The following is a 23,270-nucleotide window of genomic DNA, read 5'->3' on the forward strand; positions in this document are numbered from 1 at the left end:
CTTTTGAGTTTTATTTGAACACATGAAGCAGTTCAACTTTTTGGAGAGAAGCTAACCAAAGTTTAATACTGACAGAAGAAAATATTTTTTCTAGCCTGACTTGAGTCCTTGTTAGTTGACAGAAATCTTCCTTAACTAGAAAAAAAAAAAAAAAAAGGTGACCATTTATTCTCCTCAATCTTTGCCTGAGCTTTTCAGAACTATTTGAACTTAAGCTAAGCACAGTCCACTTGCCCAAATTTCTGATCTTTGAGTGTATGATTTACCTGGATTTTCTGCATAACAGAACAAAACATGGGGAAGTATATATTCTATTGTAAAAGTCTGCAGTCTCATCTGATGCATAATTGTGTTTCTTGGACTACTGTTACCATAATTTAAATAGTTGTAGTGGACTTTGAAGCTTCCACTCTCATGTGACTAGGTAGATCATCAAATTATTAAAGGGTTACTTTGCGAATGAAAACCTAATAACTTTAAATTTACCCTCTGTTCCAATAATCTTAGCTTTCATAGTGTCTCAAAAGGCAACAAAACTCAAAATCATGCTTTCAGAGGTCCTGTGGGCAATACTCAAGATGATCTTGAGTCATGTGGTTTTAATAGGAACATTTTTAATGTTAAGAAAGAAGCTCTTTCTCACTTTGAGCTTGGCTGGCTTAGTTCACTGAGACTGAGTTGTGTTGCTTTTCTTGCCTGGCTTAGCAGTTTTAATTCAAAGAAAGTAATGAAGAGAAAAATGCAAAACACATCCTTTACACTGCTAAACAGCAACAGTATCATGTTTATATTGTTTAGAAAATTTATTGAACTGCCTAATCCAAGGCTCATGGAAACCAAATACAGATTGATAGCAAGGGTATATAATTAGGCTTCATTGACTTTTTTTTTTTTTAACTCTTGTCATTTAAATAAGTTCACTTTTCCTGAGAAGCAGATAGAGAGGGAAGGGTTGACAATATCAGAGTTAAAAGCCAAGGTTGCCTGGTGTCCACTCATGTCTTTGAGTTGCTTTTGATATGTTATTCCAAAGCTCGGGTTCTATTTTCAGAGGGACTGGTGGTACTGGCAGATAAGCAGTTTAGGATCTTGCTGGTTTGCTGACTTTATCCCTTTTAGTTACCAGCTTTTTTTAGTACCTGTCATCTAACCTGGGGTGGGAAAACACATCTCCAAACATACAAGAGGATTCTTTTTAGCAGAGTAAAAGCCTAAATTAATTCTGGGTTTTTCTATCTTTGGTTATCCTGTCTTTAATCAGTAAGACACAAGAGACAAGATTGTTAAGAGTTCTGCTGACCTTCAGTGTTTAAAATAATGCTGGTACATAGTGCAGATGACTACACATAGGGTTTTTTATTTGCATTAATTTAGACAGACTTTCTAACATGCTGCTGGCTATTTTTTCCCTCAAATATGAAATCAGAATGAAAATAAAATACCCTGGATGAGATATTGTGACTCATTGTGATAACTCATGCTAATTGAAGTTAGATTTCAGGACATATGAATTACCTCTGCTTGTTAGATTAAGATAAAGAACTTTGAGGTCATTTAGTCCATTCCTGCTGGTACAATACACTTAATTCCTTTCTTCCTAGGTTGTATTTAACTGCCAAAGAGAAAAGTCTTGTGCTATTTTATTTGATGAGCTGTTCCATGATCCACAGTGACTTCTCACAAAGTTTTTTCCTTGTCTTACTCAACAGAAATAGTTTTTCCTTAATTGCATTACTTTACTTTTGATTGTTTCTTTTAATTTTTACTTGAAAACTTGAATTTCCTGTAACTACTGTGTTCTTAATTTCTTTGGTAAAAGATCCTTTATTCTGAGATCAAAGAATTCTGATATATGTTAGCACTTTAATTATAAGCTACAGAATGATAACTGAATGAATAGGTTGAAGGCTTTTTTAGACTAGCAGGGCTGACAATTAAAAAGGCTTTTTCATGACTTGCAGCATAGCCTATTCTTTTTTTGTTAAATATGGCTATTATTGTAAATGAAGATTAATAATCACTAATAGCTACTGGGCTTCTTTAATGTAATATTCTGCACAAATAAAACCCTCAGCTTAGTTGGTACTAGTCCCCCCCTTCATCCCTTCTTTTGCAAATGTCAGTTGTTACTTAAGCAGAGTAAGCAGAAAAGGCAATTAACTATCTGTCCTCAGTCAAGTTTAACCTCTGTCTCAGGGATGTGGGGGTTTTGTGCAGAGGAATGCTGGAGGATTGGAGGTAAAATAAATATTAAAAAATCAGCATATTATAGTGGTGTAATATGATACTGTGTCTAGAGTACTGCTATTCTCAGAATGGAAAATTTAAGCATTTGGGAATGGGCAGACGGGGCTCTCTTGGGACTGTGACCCCTCAGCAGTACCCAATTAGCAGTGCCCAGAAGCCCCAAGATTTAGTGTTATTTCCAGTTTTCTTGTTTCAAATATTTTGAGAGGTCAGTATTAATAATGGGAAATGGAGTTTGAACAGTGTTAAGAAACTTAGAGTTTGTTACTTATTGTAACCTGTATATTGTACTTATTGTTACTTATTATGTACTGATTTTGGCGACTGAGTGAATTCTAAAATCTGTCTTTTTCTAAGATTTGTCTGTAAGTGAAAAAAGGCGGTTTTTTTAAACTTTTAATTTTTTTGTTTTAAAATCCAGTATTAAATACAAATTCTGATCAGTTCCTCACTGCAAAAATGCCCCATATTATTGTATGAGGCTTGGATGAAAATATTGTTCATTAGGGTTCAGAAGCTGTTACAGCTTTATCCTGTACCCAAGAGATCAGAAGAGTTTCTGGAGGGCTTTTTAGTTTTTCTGAAAATACAAGTGAAAAACTTTAAAATGTGGTTTGTATTTTTGATGTACTATGTAGACATAGTGCAATATGTTCTAGAAATTTCATTCTGATATCAAAGCTCTTTTGAAGATTATTTACATTGGGTTTAAAGCTATTCAGAATGCCCATACACATTGCCTTTCTAACTGGGTGGGGGAAGGGGGAATTCTCAGAGTCTAGGAAGTCTTAGTTTATTTTTAGGTCTGAAAAATAGTTCTATCTGATACTGTCTTCAGAGAAGAATTTTGAGATGAGTTTTTCTTTGATCTGTGTATTGAAGTGCACTTACACACAGGCTTGCAGAGATCACTTTGGATGCAATCAGCATTCCTACTAATTTGTTCTCTGTGGGTCAATGCCATATTCTGCAGCACCTTTTCAGTTTGGGGGACAATTTATTTAGAATTTGACATAGTATGAGGAAATTATGCTGGGAACATATATATAATTATGCTGGGAACACTGATTACAGTATGCTGAAGGACATTTGAAGACTTTTTCTCTGATGTGATCTTCCTCAGCTATCCTTTTAATCTATCCATCTTTCAGACATTGCCCAGTCTCCTCTTGTTGTGCAGCAAAGTCCAACTTGTTTTTCTTTCCTAATTCTATACCTTTTTCAAACTCTATCCCCTCCACTCTCCAGTCTCTTCAGCAACTTCCCTTTTATCTTATTCTTTCACTACAGTCATCAGATCTTCATCTTGTCCTTATATTTGGGCAAGACTTATCTCCTTGTCTATTTGCCCATATTGAGACCTCTTACAATGAACTCAGTTGTTCCAGACAGTTACTCTAAAACTGGAGACAAGTAGGCATTTGGCTAAGCCAAAGCAAAAGGATTCAATATAGCAAGACCAGAAGGGAACAAAAATATGATGCTTACCAACAAGGTGAGTCAGGGCACTGTAGTGCTTACAACAAGTCTCACCAGAGAGTCTTAAGTAACCTGTGCCTTGCATATTTTTTTTTTGCCTTAATGGCTTTAAACTGAAAGAGAGTAGGTTTAGGTTGGATATTAGGAAGAAATTCTTTACTGTCAGGGCGGTGAGGCCCTGGCACAGGTTGCCCAGAGAAGCTGAGGCTGCCCCGTCCCTGGAAGTGTTCAAGGCCAGGTTGGATGGGTCTTTGAGCAGGGAAAGTGTCCCTGCCCATGACAGGGTGGTTGGAATGAGATGATCTTTAAGGTCCCTTCCAACCCAGACTGTTCCGTGATTCTATTAATTGCCATACCCCCACTCCTTTCATTCTGCAGAGTAAGGTTAAAGTAAGTGAAAAGTGCTTTAGATTAGATGTCTTTTGAATTGTTTTCTGAGACATGTAGTGTCTTTTTTGTGCTAGGACACTAATGCTGATTCTAAACAGAAAGATATTCAGAACAGGTAAGTACCTGGAGCAACCACAGTGCAGTTCTGTAGGTAAACACTGATTTTTAAGTTTTTTTCTTAGCACTAACTGCTGTCATTTGAACAAGTAGTAACATTTCCTGCAGTATTGTAAGATTATATGCTTTTAAAATGTGCTTCTCTATTTAATATTTTCTGTTGCCATCACATCATGATGCCTTTATCATTTTAATACAGAACCCACATAAAGATAGGGTGCAGTGGAATGAAATGACCATCATAATTTGCTGATTTTAGTAACAGATGTATGATTACAGACCCAGATGTGGTAATAAATCTCAATTTTACCTTCAGATACTTTAAGTTTTATTGCTAGGGTTCCTTATGAATTTCAAGGGCCATTCTGTAGCACAGAACATTCATCTGAGTTTTCTTTCTCTGTTTCTATAAATATTTTGTGATGAGAAAGACTTTTTATTAGACTTTTATTAATTCTTTTTTCAGGGAAAAGTTAGAAGGGTGAGGGTATTCTTTTTCAGGTAAAATGGTAGGCTCAGGAGCATGCCAGCTAATTATAAAATACTACAGTAGGTTCATTAAACTGACCTGGGATTCCCTAAGACTCAAAGAGTTTGTAAGACTTGGCATTTTCCCCAAGCCTGAGGGGAGCTTACTCAGGCCCAAACACATTCATCTTTAATTAATGTTTCCTTTTTAAAATAAAACAACCAACCTTACCCCACCTTCATTTGTGAAGTTATACTATTTAATTACAGATCTCCTTTTGACGTTTAAATTTCAAATTATTATTGTAAATCAGCTGATTACTTCTTATTCTAGTTACATTGAAGATTGAATGTTCTGATAAAAAAATAGTGTGAAAAAATTCACAGAAATTCCACCTTTGAATTCTAATACTAGTTAGAAGGTCAAATACCTTTCTGGCTTGGTAAATACTATGCAAATATACCCAAGAGCAGACTCTAACCCTAATTAAAATAATTGCCTAACAAGAAAATTGAGCCTCATTGTGATACTGCAGCCTCTCCTGGTATCTGGGAATAGCCCAAGTGTATTATCCATATAATTCTCCCTTAAGGTAGAATGTATCTTTTAATGTTTATGGGTGTTTTTTATAAGCTTTATACTACAGAATGATGTATTTTCAGCTCCCTTTGGATCCTCAGCCCTGTGGTTCACTGCTGTCTCTCCCTCAGGGCTGGTCTGTCCTGTTTAATGAACTGTCAGTGCTCCAATCCTGACTGATTAGAGTGACCTAAGTGGAAAAAATTGCTGTACCTTTGCATCAAGGGGTGGCAAGAGAGCAAAGAGCGATGTTTTCTCTCTATAACCATTAAATATCAGATTTTCTGAGTCTGAGAGGATAGGGAGGCTTTAATATGCAATGTCATGAATCTTTTCATAAAGACTCTGTTGAGTCTGTGCTGAATTGACTGTGCAAGTTTGACAAGTTCCTCAAGGAACTATTGTCTCAACCCCTCATGGAGGGATTCTTCAGGTTCTTCAACTCCTAAATTCAATTTATTGCATCCATTGTCCCCGGTTCTCCCTAAATCCTGTTTCTCTAAGGACTGACGGCTGCCTAGCATACATTCTTCTTTCAGTATGGCCACTTAGAAGACATAATTGCAAATAAAATTCAGGAATAACAGGAGATAATTTGAGGCTTCTCTAATAGCATTTCCTCGTCCTCATCTCACAATCGCCATAGTCAAGTCTGACTCATTTTGAAGGTCATACAATATGAGATTTAAGGATGGTGGTGTATTAATGCATCTCAGTGTCCTGATGTTATGATCATTAATGTTGAAGAAGTGTATAAATGGAATGGAGATAGATGAGGAAAACTAGAAAAAAAATGTATTGTCACATTTATGGAAGAAAAATAATAATGAACATCAAGGAGAATGACTGTTCGGTACTGAAGCAGATTATATGTATTATTTTAATTAAGAGTGCCTAATAGTACATATGGTTTCCCTTGAATAATAATTGCATGCTGATGAAGTATGATTAGAGACTTTTTTTTTTTTTTTGGAGTTCAATTAAATCAAATCCATTTCTGTAAAAGGAGAGTGATTAAAAAGATGATATCAAGGTCTAAACTGAAAGCTGTGGTTGAAGCTTCCTATTGCAGATTTCTTTTATTATTGCACTCCTCTGATGACTATTATCTAGTTTTTAACAATGCCACAAGTTTCAGACAGAGTCCTGTAGATTCAGCAGAAGAACTGGCTTTATAGATCAAATAGAAACTTAGCAAGTACTTGGATGTCCTTGAATGTGTGATCCTGGGATTGCTCCTAATTTGGGAAGATTCTTGGTTCATGCATGTTTCTTGAAGCATATGAGAAGATACTTTGATTAATTAGGACTATGAGGCAACATACTGTTTTCTAGGCTGCTCTGTTTCTGTGGAGTGCTTGTGAACCTGAGTGATTAAATGCAGACTTGCACTGCTGCTTATTTTATCTGCGAGTCATTATTGTCTGCCTTGGAAGGCTCCGAGACCGGCAGGGCCCAGCCAACTGTCTGGCAACTGTTAACAAAATTATCAATTATCTTGTTGAGTCCTATCATCTTGTACTTTGATTATCCTGTGAGTAAGGGGGACTGGTTATGCTAACATCCTGATTGTCTCCTAAACACATATGTTAAGTCAGGGAAAGGTAATGATGTTAATTAACTGGGAGCAAACACGATGAAGGCCTTTAGTACCGTGGAAGAGCATGGTGCCCAGGCTGTTAATCACAGCATTCTGTGTTTTCATACTATTCCACAGGAATCTACACAAGTGCATCCTGTCTGTTATTCTGAGGGGCCTTTTACTTTCTTTACTTGAAACTTTCCTTTATGGCTTAAACCAGAAAAAATACATTTTTTGTCCTAAAGTGTGTGTATTGGTAGCTAGCTGCATGTTTTATCCTGCAAATGTCTGTACTACATATGCAAATAGAGAAAAAAAGGAAGCTATGCAGTTTTGGTTTAAGGTAGTAAAGACCTGTCCAAGATGCAAATTCTGTACATGAGCATTGTTATTAGAGATCTTTGACTCTGCGATTGGAGATAAATTTTGCTTCATATTTCATTATCTACATCTCTTTTTACCAGAACAATAGCTAAATCTGTTTCCTGAGGACTGCCTGTAGCCAGCTTCAGGCAGCTAGCATTGCTGCTTTAAAAGGGATCTAGCACTGCTTCCCTCTCCTTATCTGTACCTGAAGAGGGTCAGAGAATGAAAGCATTTAAGAGGTCATTTTCTGTGCAGTGATGGTATCTTGGTTTATGGGAATGCTGTATGCAAATCATTCTGCATTAAAGCAAACTTTTCTGCATTCATTACTCTCCAAGTCTGCAGCTGATAACCAGAGCAACCTGACTTTAAAGTTGGAGGTAAAAAAAGAATTAGCACTAGAACAATTTTTTTTTAATTCTCTTTAAGAAATCCAGCATGAGGGTTTGTAATGATATAAAGATTTGTGTTGTCATGATGTGGCCTCCTCACCCAGAGCTCAAGAAGTGCAGAAGAGCATTCTGTTACATCCTTCTGCATGTTTGTAATCATCCACACTAGGGAAAAGTCTGACTAACTTCTTTTTTACAAGAAGTTTTAATCTAGTGGCCCTTCTAGAACTTAGTCTGACTCTTTCTTTGCGCCTGGATAGCACTAGAATTTGACGCACATAAATATGAATTACATGATTAGAAAGTCATCTCAAGGTTATTGCTACTCACAGTTATGTGCTCTACAGTTGACATGGTGGCTTTGCTATGTAATCATTAACCCTGGGTGTTCTGTGCAGGCATAAAGTGGCTCTGCCTCAGTTCCAAACAAACTGGGTTGAGCATAAGTTCATCTCCACAGTGCCAAGCCTAACTCAATAAAGCTATTATCTTGGAAGTGAGTTAATCATCCCTATTGTCTGCCCTGCGGTAACAAGCTCGAGAACTGCCGAAATGGGCCAGGCTCTGACTGTGTGAGGAGCAGTGGGATGACCCCTTGGTGTCTTATCCCCTCCACTGGTGATCTGGATAGAAGGTAGGACTGGGAAGAAACTCTGTATAACCTCAAGGTTATGGGGTATCATCGCTCACTATAAATTAGTGCCATTTAAAATATATCTATTTTAATAGAATCATAAAATCATATCAAATCCTGAGTTGGAAGGGACCCACAGGATCATCCTGGCCCTGCACAGGACAACCCCAAGAATCACACCATGATATCCCATCTATGAGGATATTTATTCACATAAATGCATTTAGATATACACAAAATACATATCTCCACATACTTTTTATGAATATGATCTGAGCAGTAGTAATTTCTACATGCACAGAGAAAACAAAGCCAAGATAAGTATGAGTTCCTTTTTTATGCAAGCAAGTGAAAGTAGTGGGATGAATGATCCCTCCCAGTTGTGAGTGAAATCTATATAAAATGTACTTTCACTGCTCTAAGTGCCTTATATTACTAAATTGGCCAACAAATTAGATTTGAGCAAATTAATCACTTAAGAGCATAATTTTGACCTTAATTTTTCAGTGTCTCAGAACCTCATCATAAGCCATGTAGAAAACATAGTGTAAATAGAGATCTGTATTCCAGTGTCATCCCAAGCTGCCATAGTTCTGCATATCTTAATATGTGATTTTGGGGATGCCTAGTGCTGTGTGCCACCACCATACAAATAGTTAAGTGCTGTTTGCTCTGCACAGGATACCTGCAGGGAGGGAGAATCCATGTTTTATTCACAATCACTTTTATTTCCTAATCAGTATTTTCTGTGCTAAGAGTAAATAAACCAGTATTAAATTATAGAAGGGGGTGTTAAAGTAAAGTATTTAATATCCGCAAGACCTCACACTTTCCATGGTCAGAAACAGCTATTTTTTATGAATTACTGTGCTCTTGTTCACCTGCTGTAGCATAGACTCACCGTACTCCTTTCTCGGGGAGCCCTCTACTGACCTAAAATGCAGTGTGTTCAACTAAATGATACCTCAGAATATCATTTGACCTGTAATGTAAACACATGCCCTGATGCCAAGGTAAATTTCAGTAAGAAAAAAAAAAAAAAAACACACATATGGTATTACTAAATATTTAAGAAATTCTTAATTTTGAAGGTTGACAGCTTTAGGTCAAAACAAACACGTTTGCGGCCATATTTCTGTTTCTTTGTCTAGATAAGGGAATGTGGTTTGCAGAAAAATAGAGGGTCAAAGAACTGGCTGTTTTCTCATTTTCTTGCCTCTGACTTTTCTTGTATGAATCAGTTAACTTTTTTGGAGGGTGATGAACTCAAGAACAGCTGCTGTGTAGACTGATTCTGCAGGAAATTTTTCTACAGTGAATTGAGATCCCACTATTAAAAATGCTCATTAATTTATCGTGAGTCTCACAACTGCTGCCATTCATATATTAGCACTAGGTTCTGAAATTGGTATTGCCAGGGAATCACAGATTTCATTCAAATAGACTCAATGTCTCATGCATAATTAAAGCAATCTGATAACATGAAGGAAGTTGGGTGGATGGGGGGTACCAGCAGAAAGCAAATTCATTATATATAAAAATATAAAAGTATTTCTTTAATTTTGCAGGGTGGAGAAGTTAGGGAAGGCTGATTATTTTAACATTTTAAATTGCTAATGTTGTGGTTCTGAGAGGGGATTTTAATATATGGAGGGGTTTAATTCCTTATTTACATGGGTGTAGGAACTGGAGCTGTTGTTTATTGTTGGGTTAATGCCATAAGATCTCAGCAGGTCACTCTGCTCATCAGTACATGTGGAAAGAGAGACCCTTGATGCAAAAGATGAACACCTGAGACTGACAGTGCAACAGCCAGCCAGGGAAACTAAACTTTTTCGTTTCCAAGGAAAAACAGGAGAAAAAAAAAAGGTGTTATTTTCAACACGCTGTTATTGATCACCCTAAACAGCACAGAATCTTGCCATGGTCTTTCCTCATCCGTGAACCCCAGGGATAAAGTGTGAAGGGAGACGTGCCAGGTGTGAGGGCAAACGTGACTTGAAAAGAATGATGCTGATATCAAAGGAAGTTGAGGCTCAGAATTCAGATGAGCTGCTCAGTGTCCCACACTCTCAATCACAAGGGTTGTTTGAATCTGTAGTAGGCAGCAGGGAGGGCTGTTGAGTGTATTTGGGAATCTGCACAGGTCTGTGGCACTACTTTGTTACATTATCTGCTTTCTAACATGGTTTGTGATGGTTTTGGTAGATTAGCTGCCATGTGTGTTCTGGTTTCCTCTAAAAGTGCACAGATCTCAGTAAAGTGTTGCTGATATGCATGGAATAAATTTACATAATAACCCCCTGAAAATTATAGAGAAGGAAGAAAGAAGGAAGAGGGGAGAAAAAGTATGTTGCAGAGGTTTGGGGCTTGAAATATAAAGGAGTTGTTGCTGCACAACTCAGGTTTCAAGTAGCTGTGTCTAATTCATTCCAGCAGGTAAAATTGGAGTATGACACTGCTGAAGTGCTGTGTTCACAGAGGGATAAACATGGCAGTTTACCTGATTTTTTGAAGTTATGTTGTTTGTAACTTGACATATGAAGAAATCTGAGATGTCTGTTTAGATTTTAACACTCTTAATGTAACTAAAAATGTCCTAAAGGCTCAGCACTTACACCCACGGAGGTTTGCATAGTGCAGGCACGATACGGAACAGTTTCAAATTTCACTAGACAAAAAACAAGACTAGCATGTGAACTTCTGTGTTAAAGAAACTGCCTGCGCACTGAATACTGATGTTTATTCTAGCAGATTGATCTCTCTCACGCATAATATTTTCATATCTTCGTATCCACTAAATATGTTTCCATTTTATTCATTTTATACATCTTTCTCTTCCTATGACAGAATGGAGGACGGGTTGCCATGCCTGCCTTTTCAGTAGAACCAGATAACATTAAAGACATGTCCCTGCAAGGCAGGTTCAGTAAAAGCATGCCCCCAAAGCCAAACCGAATCTGTGTAAAAGTGACTGTGTGCAGCTTTTCACATTTTTTCTATCCTGGGTTTAAACTGTTCATATTAAAAAAAAAAAAAAATGTATGCCAGTAGACATGCTTTACATTGTTAATAGGCAGCTTGGATATTTGAGAAAGCAAGTTGCCTTGAAAACTGAGCTTAACTCACAGAAAAAACAGGTGCGAACATAAAAAATAAAAATCTGTGGTGAATCCCCCCCAACTCCACTTTATTTTGTTTTCTTATTTTCATTCTGATGCAGCTAAAAAAAATAAAGGAGAGATATATAATTCACATAGAGGAAAATATTGTGCGTGTTTAAACCAGGTATTATTTTTTTGCCACGGTCCTTAAGAGAGTGGTGCAGATCCACCTGATGTCCTGAGAACTGGCTTTTGTAGTGAAATCAGGTTTGTAAGTTGGTTAGCATTGCAAGAATACATAGCTCCTAAATGAGTAGGTTGTAAAACTTTGGAAGAGAGAAGAACCTACAACTTCATTTATGAAGTGTCATGTGATACTGAATCATCTTTAACATCAGCATTTTTTGAAGTTTGTGAGGTTTTTTATCTTTTTGGATCTGCATGGTGCCAGAGAGATAAAGGCAGGAACAGTAGTTATTTCCTTCCTGCAAAGATGTTTATGCTATAAGGTAAAAGACCTTAAAAAAATGTTACTTTAGTATAAACCTATTCAAAATATTCAGATTTATTTTGCAGTATGCAAAATTTTGCAGTTTGCAGCTTGCATGGGTTGGAGGGGACCTTAAAGATCATCTTGTTCCAACTCCCCTGCCATGGGCAGGGACACCTTCCACTATCCCAGGTTGCTCCCCAAGCCCCATCCAACCTGACCTTGAACACTTCCAGGGATGGGGCAGCCACAGCTTCCCTGGGCAGCCTGTTCCAGTGCCTCACCACCCCCACAGGGAAGGAATACTGTATAACTCTACAATTATTGTTATGTTTTATATTAATATTTATCTCTAAAGTAATTGGAAGTTGACCAAATACATTTTTGTTTACTGAAGAACACCTTTCCCTCAGCCAAATATAGTGAAAGTGTTAAAAATGTATAAGAAAATCATTATGGAGTGAATTAGCATTTGAACTCTAAAATCTTTCCTTAGACATTATAATTGTGCAAATGTTACATCAATTATTGTGTGTATTGTATGCGTATTATTATGTATAAATGCTATTTGAGAAGTTGTCATTAGTGTTTTAACCACTTCAGTATGGGAATAGAATCAATTATGCCGCTTTAGCATTTCACTTTAGGAGAAAATTGTTGTCTTTATTCTTGGCTAAGTTATTCTTGAATTTAATAATTCAATAGTCAGTCTGATCCATTTTTCACCTAGGAAAAGGGAACAGAAGCTTGTCTTTATTTTCCATGTATATTCAGTGTTGTACTCATGGGAATTGTATATCCAAAAATAAGACCATAAATAAGAAATCAGTAGTCTTTTCTGTCTTGCTGCTTTATGTGGGTTTGATATATGCTTCTGCAGCATTATTACTTACTCTGTTCAAATCAATGCTCTGAGCTTTCCTTTAGGTGATTGATTTCCTCCAGATTAGCCTATGAAGTACGTGATTTAATAAACACCGCTGTTACCTGTTTGCTAACACACAGATGTCTGCAGTATTACAGACAGAGATACTGTAAAATTTCCAAAAGGGCTTCAGTCAGTCATAAGATTTTGATGGTACCACATTATTTGAATAGGAAAGAGAAAACAGCTTTGGTCTTACGTAGTTGAAAGCAAACTAAAATCACTTGGAAGAAATAGAAATAAGACAAGGACTTACAAATATGAAGCCAGACTCTGTAGGAGATAATGATGAAAGTAAAGATACTTATTAGGGTATTGTCCTCTTTAATGCCACTTTTCTGCTTTAGAAAAGAATCATTTTTTTCCATACTTCTGTGTTTTTAAACATTGCAGTAACAGATTGTAAAGTATCAGTAGAAATGTGTAACTGTTGATGTCCCTCCCTAAAATATATCTGAATATGTATTTGCATTACCAAGTTTTTGCAGAAATGGGGTGTCAAGGAAGAATTTGAGTGGTTTGTGTGATACAGTGCTATTTAGGGTTCAATGGCTTTGGACTCCATGTAGAATACCTACACGGTATTTTATTAGGATGTTATTTCATAACATTGCTTATCCACAGCAACTGACAGAGTGTGAATGTTCTGGGCAACTCTATCTTGAAAGAATTCCGTGCAGGACAAGGAAGGATTTTGTATGGCATTTGGACATTTAAAACAGATTTTTTACAGTTGCTCATGGCTGGGTTATATGGACCTGGTTTAGATACAGTTTGGTACAGGTTTCTGTTTGCCCTCACAGTTTTATTTTTTTGTATTTCTGTAATACCTCTTTGATATCTGGAAGACCAATGTTTTCTAATGCTTTCCAACCCAGATATACTTTCAGGGATATACTTTCAGGTATAATCACTGTTAGAAAATGTAATGGCCTTCAAGCACTGTTGACCTGTGCAGTTGGGAAGTTTGGAGAAAGGTTTCATGAGAGGTTAATGTGTAGTATTTTAACACAGATGTCCAAACACAGTATTTTTCATCCTTAAGTTCACTCTTAGTTCTTTGTTATTCCTGATAATGGCCTGACATAACATTATTCCTCCCTGGTTTTTTCTCACTGTATATATGGTAGGGGTTTTTTTTCTTCATGCCTTTTTCAGTATTGTATTATCTGAGGGTAAATCTCAATAGCTTCACAGTATGTCTTTGGTCAGATGGAGGCTGCAGTCTGATACACAGCATGTTCCTTCAGTCTCCATACCCGAACTAGTCTGTGGCCAGGTCATTTCTTTAATGCTTTCTGGGAAATGTTGTGGGGTTCTATTAATCTTTCTCCAGGAAACTTGTATTTCTGATATTACCCTGCTTTCATCCGCTTTCCTGGGAGATGGTTTTCCTTTTCAATTGCTGTACTCTTGTTTTTAATATTACTAAGGCTTGTTGCTTTTCCTGCTGCTTTCTATTGTAGAATTAAAATGCTTCTTTTGACACAGAAGCTATCATATTGCTTTTGAAGGATAGATATTATTCTTGCTCCCCCAACACCTTGGGAAGTATTGTGCCATATGATTCTATTCAGTCCACATTTTTATCAACATGGTCACCATCACCTGCAGCCATCATTCCATTTAAAGCACAGCCTTATGGGTATTTTTTCCCTTTTTGCAATATCAAGATATGAAGAAGATGAATGAAAGTTTCTTGCATGTTTTTGTCAGTGTGTTTTTACAGCTCCCATGAACAGTGATGGACTTGGCAGCCTAGAGACTGAAATCCTCTGTTTAATCACAGGCTGGGTATGGTTCAGCAGAAAGATGTATTTCTATACAGAGCCCCTGTAGCATGTCTAAGCCTCAAGCTGGAGAGTCAACCTTCTAATAAGTGGAAAAAAGCTCTCAGGCCAGTCAGTCCCTGGCCTCATCTGTGGAACTGTTGAAAAAGAAGCATTTATGCCATTGAGCTTTGTGACAGGTGCTGACATCTAGTCTGGAGTGGACTGAGAGTTCTCTTTCATTCATTTGGGAATGCCTTTCTGTAATTTACTGTAACTCACTACACAGTGTAGTGTTCTCTCCAGTTTGGAAGCTGTACATCTGTGGGCATTGAGTTGTCATATAACACTTCAAAAGGCAGTGGGTTTTCAGGTCAGCTTGCATTTAACCCTGGGCTTGATCTCCAAATCCTTAATGCCTGTGATCATTTATTTTATTTTAGTTGTGTAAACTCTCAAAATCCAATAGCTAAAACCAGAGAACTGGTTTTAAACCAGTAAAACAATAAACCTCATTCCTATGTTTAGAGTATTGAGACATTTTATTTGAAAACAAAGGAAAACTAAGGCCCTTCAGAGACTCCTGCAACATCCTGGGTCCACAGAAGACATATTGCACAGAATTCTTGTGTGTGGTCATAAATTGTAATCTCTGAACATTTTGTAATGCTGTGTTAGACAGGAAATGGTCCTGGTCACATTCCTATTCACAAAGATGTGTTAATGGGGATTTATTAATTTTTCTCTAAAAATCCAAGGTAATGCAAGTATGTGCTATGCCAAAAGAAGTGCTGGCTATTAAATCTGGCAGAAATAATTTGACTTGTTTGGGTTTTTTGTATTTTTCAGCTAACAGGACAAGTGACTTTGAAAATTGCCAATGAACCAGTTTTGCCGTTTAATGCCCTCGACATCGCGTTAGAAGTTCAGAACAGTCTCAAAGGTAATTTTCTTTAGAGGAGTATTGTTCTCCATTAATTCAGGAGAAAAAGGAATCATCTAATCCCTGATATGTATTGTCAATTTTCACTTCAATGATAGCCAGTGATTTTACTAGTTAAACAGTGTCATTATATAGTGTTAAATAAAATGCGGGTTTTGTTGCTAAATAAATCTATAAAATATTTATATTTCCTCTGATGTTACTTTGTCAATTAAGCAATAATTAGTATTAAAATGTCCTAATTACAGTCAACAATAACAAACTTTGTGACTGAACTTGATTTTAATTCCTTTCAAGGCTTTATTCAGTACAAGCGAGGGCTTCTAATCCCATTATCATTTGGTTCCTTAATTTTCACAGTCATCTTCCTTGCTTGTTTATTCCACTAACTCACCTTGTTGCAGAGCATGCTAACTTCTCTCTTTTTTCAGGTGTGACAAAGCAAGATAATTTACCGATACATATTGTTGGAACTGTCTAAGCCCTGATACCCTGCAAGCTCCATATTTGACATCAGCATGTTTGGGACAATGGGTTGGGATTAGGGAGACGGACGAGAAAGTTCCTAGTCAGAAAGTAAAGAGGAGTCGCTGGTAACTAGGAAATTGTGCAGAGATAATTCTTGTAGACTCTGGGTTTGGCACTGTTTGCTAGATATAGGATGAATGCCTTGATATGAGATCGCTGCATCGAGACTGGGGTGCCATTACAGATATTCCTGTGTTGCCTTCTTGATTAAAGAACAGGCATTCTGCAGTGTCTTTTTCTGTGTCGACAACAGAACCCAATCAAGCCAGTAGCCCTTGACCAGAGCTGTTTAAGGTAACCCGGTTACAGGGGGCAGTTGTGCATTCCCTTTGCTTATGGGAGCTGCTCTTTGTTTGTTATTTTTCTTTTCCCCTCTCTACAGGTAGTGGAAAAATGTTAATATGTTATAGGGAACTAAACCCATATTATGTTACTGAGATATTCTCTGCTGGTGTCTAGACTACAAAAGAGCAAAATGCTGCCTTCTTATCAATTATGAAAAGAATATTCCTTAGCTCCAGTCCTGAAGTCTAAGGAGGGAGAGAAAGTCTAGTTTTTAATGCTGTCTAGTCTCACTCATCCATATAAACTTTCTCCTTCAGTATCATCTGTCTTCCTCCTTCCATGCAGTCCCTTTTCCCTCGCAGATTCCTCATATTCTAGTGTATTCAAATGAGATCCAACTCTCTTTCCTTTTCTAAATGACTATGCTGGTTGTGGAGAGCACATAAGAAGCTTAGTCCTTGAAGAATAATAAATCTTTTGATAATTTAGCTGCCAAATTCTAGCACATTCCTTGAATGTGTACAAAATGAGTTATTTTAGAAGCTGGTTTTCTGGTCAGAATTCACTGAACTTAAATTGTGAAAAGTACATCCCTGACAAGAATCCACATGAAATTTAAAAGACTGCTCCAAAGCATTGTCTTGTTAGGACCTCACAGTGGGAAAATGTGAGATAGGTAAAACCATGTTGTTATTTCCTGGTCTCCAATTATGTCTCTGATACAGATTACCTGTAGTATCCTAAGGCCTTTCAAAAATATTTTTATTTATATGTTTATGGAAATCTTAAGTTGGCCTGTTAAATAAAAATGTACGTTCTACAAAATCACACTCAAACTATACATATACTGTAGCAGAATGTGAGATTGTATCTCAAACATAAAGACTTCTTGCAATCTTGAGGTGCTGCCCCTGCATTTCATTCACTCCCTACACTATAAAGCACCACTTTTCTGTAATACACAGTCATAGAAGTATGATACCTTTTCTTTAATCTTTGCCATCCATCATTGTCAAGACCTAGGAGTCAGTAGGCAAGTGTTGGTCTGGAATCAGTGAGCATCTAAAAAGACAAGTAATTTTAGCTCTGTTGAGCCACATAAACATTGGTTTAGTTCAGCTTAAACACAGCAGGGAATGATCATCAAATGAAAAGTGTGGCTCAGCTGGTATTCCTTCAACTGAACATGAGATGTCTGCTATTGTTCTTCCTTTTTTCTTTATTTTGAGTAACAGGAAATGTTGATTTAAGCTGACATTTTTCCTCTAACTTCAGTTAGATCATTTATCTCTACCACTTCAGGGGAGGGAAGATTATTTCCTAGGCTGTAGGGCCAGGAGGATAAATCTTCTCTCAGCTGTTCACTTTGGAGTTTTGTTTAATGATTTTTCTTATGACTTTCATGTCTTGTCTATCTTCAACTTGTGTCGAATAACAGTTTATTATCATTTTGGAAAACATTAATACAATAGTCTTTTTTCTGGTTACTTGAATGAGTTACTTGAATGTACTTTTTAACATGGCTCATGGGTTTCTTCATTCTTCAGAAGATTTTATGTTGTGTGAAATTTCCAGTTGAAAGTGGCATTGTCTTAGTAAACTGTTTCCTTCCCCAAATCAATGCAAACTGTAAATGTAGAAAAGGTGAAGGTAAATCTGCATGACATAGCTTTGCTCATTAGGCTTAATTTTGTGCCTCTGGGATTTGGTTCAGCCAGTCCCTTAAACACCCATTTTATTGCCCATTGGACTTTCTCACATGCTTAAAGTTTAATCATATGTATAAATACTTGAATCAGTGTTTTGCAGTCTCCTGGATGCACTCAAAAAAGATTGTGTATACCTTTGTATTTGCTAATAGTGCATTTATTTATGTTTGTAAAGGATTTAACTCTGTAATGTGGTGGATGTATCTCTGTTATATTCCATGGGATATTACTCAGCACTTTACAAACTATTTCTTACATCCAGGATAGTCTGGATAGCAAGTTATGTCATCCACAGCATGTTCACATCTGGCTCATGGCCTGTACTTCAGAAAGATGGGAAAAAGGCTGTTAAGTGACATGTGTTATCTCCATTTGCACACACCAGAACTCTTGGAAACAAGCTACTGCTTTTGGGTTTATCTGAAAGGAAGGGTTGTGACTGGAGAGACATTTAATTTTGTGCATCTGCTGATGGTCTGATGTTTAACAGGAAACCTCATGGTCATAAATGATAGGAGATGGTTTCCAAGACTGAAATCCAGGTCCCCAGGGCTAGTCAGGCTGTTGTCTGTCTAATCACAGATGTGATTTTTTAGACAAATTCATAAATATGTGACAGCTTCAAATATTCTCATTAACTACACCTTGCAGTTGTGTGCAACTTGTGCCTTCTGTGCGTTTAAAATTAAGACTCACTGCAAGTTGAATCAAGTACAAGATTTGATACTCTCTAAAATTTAGTGTATGTTGCAGGAAGTTTCAGGGATTGATGATGGAGGTACTCAGGTGTCTCATTAGGATTAAAAGCTTTTCTGTACCTTTGCACCTGACTGTCTCAGCAATAAGAAGTTCAGTCACACAGTTTCTAAAAATAAAGGTAGCTGGTTTGATGCTGACCATGTCCCTTGCTTGGGTGTTGTAGAAGCTGATGTCATTTATTATTCCCAGTCACTTGGGCACACCTAGACTCGTGCAGACCTTCCAAAAATTGGTGTCTGTGCTGCAGCCCCGTGGCTGTGCAGCACTAGACAGGCAAGGTAATATTCCCCGGTTGTGTCTGTCAGCACAGGCTGGTGAAGCTGGTCAGCAGATTGTAGCCATCTCTGATAGGCACTGGCTGAGACAGAGAGAGGCTTGTGGAGACAAATTGTGTGGATGAGATTTTCTGGTTTTCCCTGTATGGGAAGTGCAATAGCTGTGATTTAAAGCTCTTTGGCTGATGCAGTGTCAATTGTGTGTGGCTTTCTATCAATTAGGTCCTTTCTTCTCCCCAGAATGGATGTCATACAGATGTTACAGCAGCTGAAGTACTTGGGGTGACAATAGTAGGCAGTGCTAGCAGAAGTTTAAAAATAATCTGGTTTATGATAAGCCATTTCCAGGAAAGTCTGCGTGACTTTCCACAGCCTCGATTCAACCCATACATTTCAAAACATCAGGCTAAACTCTTTGTCCTTAGAAAAATCAATACAAAAACATATCTCTCTAATTTACTTGATGGCTGCATGCTCATTGCCTACAGCTATCTGCTAGTCTTCAGCTTGGCGTCATTTTGTCTGCTTGACTGTATTTCCCTGATCATTTCGGGTGCTTTTCAGAGTTAATTTCTCCACCCGTCTGTCATGTTCAGAAAGTTTCCCTTTTTACTGTTTCCACCCATTATTCTTGACTGCTACAGAGGGGAAAAAAGCAAAACTTGATTATCTGTATGTATGACAGAAATACCTCCTTTACCATGAGACACTGACATCTTGTCTTCAGTATCCTTTCAAGGTTAGTATATATTAGTACCTTTCATCAGCCTTTAAAAAGAAAAAATCATGGAAAAATGCATTTTCCATGGACAAAACATTTGATAATGAAGGGAAAGGATGAGCAGCTAATCTGTATCTGTAGGCCATGTAAGTTCAGCAGCTCTGTACAAAGTCATGGATAGCTTAATAGAATCATGGAATAGTTTGTGTTGGAAAGGACCTTTTAAAGACCATCTAGTCCAACCCCCCTGCAATGAGCAGGGACATCTTGAATGTTTCCATGGATGGGGAATCCACCACCTCTTCAGGAAACCTGTACTAGTGTTTCACAATCTCACTGAAAAAAAATTCTTCCTTACACCTAGTCTAAATCTAATCTTTATTTTAACACCTTTGTCCCTTGTCCTATATACAACAACCCCTCCTAAAAAAGTTTGTTCCCATCTTTCTTACAAAGCCCCCTTTAAGTATTGAAAGAGCACAATAAAGCGTCTCTGGAGCCTGCTCTTCCCCAGGCTGCTCCTGTATTGACATGCATGTAGTGATATGTCACAACATGCCTCTTTAGTGGTAGCCTCTTTGAAAAGAGTCTTCTTGTAGCAACACCAGATTAGTTTGCTTGGGCAATAGCAGTCATGGTAGCAAAATTGAAGCTGATGGCAACATATTCTTTGCACTGAGGATGTCTGTGGATTTGTGTTTCTGCCCCTTTAGGGTGCTTCCTACAAAGCTTTCCCATTCAGATTTTCTACTGCCTGGTCTGATCATCCTATTTTTGCACAGCATGAAAAATCTGCCTAGTGAATACAGCAGCACACCATAGCTGATCCTGAATTTGCAAGCTAATCAAAACCTGAAGCAATTTCCCTTCTTTCTTACATGCAAACACATGTTCACATGCATGGTGAACAAGCATAACTTAAGCATAACTGCTGATTTGTCTGTGCTCACTCTCCTGTAGGTACTTGTAGGCAAGTACATTCATAACAGAGGGCACAAGCACAATTTAAAAATGTTAACTCTCTAGCACTGCTTTTCATAAGAGCAGTCAGTTACATGGGGAAAGGCTGCTGTATTCAATGTCTGTAAAAATAAATATCTATTTGGTGTAACCTGTTTCTGAGTAGAATCCAGTTACATTTAGCAAGTGTAATGAGATTCAACAATGTGATTCTCTGATCAAGAGTACATATGCTCTTGAGTCACTTCCTTGTACTTGCGATTTTATTTTTATAGCAACTAAACAGCTAGCTTAGATGATTCATCATGAATCATACTGAAGACAAAAGGACAAAGAATACAAAATATAATAACGTGGCATTGTTTTCTCTTGAGTGAAGTAATACTTGTGCTTGATTTTCTCTGTAAAAGCGTCACAAGATGTTTAAGCCACCTTTAGTTAATACATCCTTCTCTTGAAGGATCATTTGCCCTTCTAACTCCCAGCTTCTCAACTTGAAACAAGTATAAATCACAGCTTCCCTTGGCAGTGAAGTTCCGTGTGTTGTGATGCCCATTCTGTCCTTAGTTTGCTGGGGTAACACTGGCCATAGACACTTGCAGGTTTTGTACTGAAGTATTAAAAAGGGGCCTGGGCGTGTGTTTTCTGAGAGCTGATCTAGAGTGTGTGGTAAACAGTGCTTCTTACTTATGAGTGTAAACAAAAATGTAGTTGGTTTAGGTGTCAAATGCTGTGGAGAATGAGTGGGAGCATGTACAGGATTTTTATGTTTGAAAGGGTGGTCTAGTTGGCTTCATTTCCAAATATGGAATGATGGATTTTCCCTTTATCTCACCTTCCCTATTGAAAAGGCAAAGCTGACATTTGCAATTGTTTAAAAATTATAAATGTTTTCTGTTACTTGGAATACAAAGTGCTATGCTGAAACCAAAGGATTCTTTCTAACAGGGTGAATTTAAGTATTTCCATATGGACAGAAGTCCCGGGGTAAGGTATGCACAGTGCCTACATTACGTACCTGGGAATAGCAAGTTCTTCAGCTGCACAGGATGTTTGCCAGAGATTTGAAAATTAAGGATAATGATAGTTTGCAAAATATCGCAAGTGTACCAAGTTTATATACTTGGAGAATATTTTTCTGATGCATCAACCTAACTTGATCAGAATTTAAATTACTTCAGACTTAATCAGAAAGATACCAGTCCCATCCATCAAGGTACCAGAGTGCCTGTTATCCATTCTAATTAGGGAAAGGTGGCTTGGTCAAGTGCCACTAAGAAAAGAACCTTGTCTCAAACCAGGGCAGGCATAAACCATCTTCTCTCACTCCTGTTCTCACAGGGAGCTCCTGTTCATTGTTGAAATTTGTCTTGATAGCTCAGAAAATCTGACAGTTTCTCTCATGCCAGCATCTGTCTCTCCCTGTATTTTGGATCATTTCATGTTTTGCTGGATTGGAATGTGTTAGCTGAATGGCAGGAGTACATGGGGATCCATGAACTCCTTTTCATTTACTGGAATTTATCCAGTATCAAATCTCTTTTTCCATCTGAGAGGGACAGTATATTATATTCAGGCATTTCCTTGATTTCTTCATTATACCTGTTTGCTTTTCCATTCCTATTATGTGCTCACCTTTCAGACTCCATCCATAAATAAATTGAGAAATGGGTTGATGTTTCTCCTGATTTTGACAAAGGTAGAGTTAATTTTCTTCCTAGTAGCTGGTACAGTGCTGTGTTTTGGGTTTAGTATGAGATTAAGGTTGATAACTCATGGATGTTTTAATTGTTCCTTAGCAGTGCTTACCCTGAGGATGTTCCACTTTCTGTGCTCTGCCATTAAGGAGGTTTACAGGAAGCTGGGAGGGAACATGGCCAGGACAGCTGACCCAAACTGTCCAAAGAGATATTCCATACCATAGAACATCATGCCCAATCTATAAATTGCAGGGAGTTGACCAGGAGGGCTGATTGCTCCTGTGGGCCCTGCTGAACATGCTCAGCAGGTGATGAGCAGTTGTACTGTGCATCACTTACCTGTCTTGAGTTTTATTCCTCTCTCTCTTTCTCCCTTTTCAATGCTGTATTATTATTGTTGTTGTTGTGTTTGGTTGGTTGGTTGTTTTTAAACTGCCCTAATCTCAACCCATGCATTTTACCTTTCTGGGTTTTAAATTATTCTCCAGATTCCATCAGGGCAGTGGGAGGGTGTGAGTAAGCAGCTTCATGGCACTTACTGATTTTAAACCATATCAGTGTTCTCAAATTACTGTTTTTGATTTCTCCATGTATCTATTAGACAGGGAAGTTTAACATTCATTTAACTCGTGTCTTGAACCACTTTCTTGTCTTAATCATCTCAGTCACTAAGATAATGAACTCACTGACATTTTTACATTCAGCTTCTAAAGCTGCATGATTTATGTTGATGAAAATATCATTTGAAAGATTTAAAGATAGTTGGTTTTCTTGTCAATAGGCAAAGTGAATTTTGGCCTTAAGATAATTTCTGCGTCCTGGAAATGTTTATGGTGACTGATATTAC

At 37.5% G+C, this 23,270-nt stretch overlaps 1 protein-coding gene across 2 annotated transcripts in view; it reads left to right on the plus strand.

Moving 5' to 3' along the window:
- Positions 1–23,270, plus strand: part of NAALADL2 (N-acetylated alpha-linked acidic dipeptidase like 2) — a 436,265-nt gene that overhangs the window by 394,151 nt on the left and 18,844 nt on the right. For both annotated transcript variants that reach the window (XM_064665876.1, XM_064665875.1), the window contains one exon: positions 15,393–15,486. In XM_064665876.1, the coding sequence (XP_064521946.1) occupies positions 15,393–15,486 (94 nt within the window). The remainder of the gene's footprint in view (positions 1–15,392; positions 15,487–23,270) is intronic.

The sequence above is a fragment of the Pseudopipra pipra genome, chromosome 10 (genome assembly GCF_036250125.1).
Source record: "Pseudopipra pipra isolate bDixPip1 chromosome 10, bDixPip1.hap1, whole genome shotgun sequence".
Taxonomy (NCBI): Eukaryota; Metazoa; Chordata; class Aves; order Passeriformes; family Pipridae; genus Pseudopipra; species Pseudopipra pipra.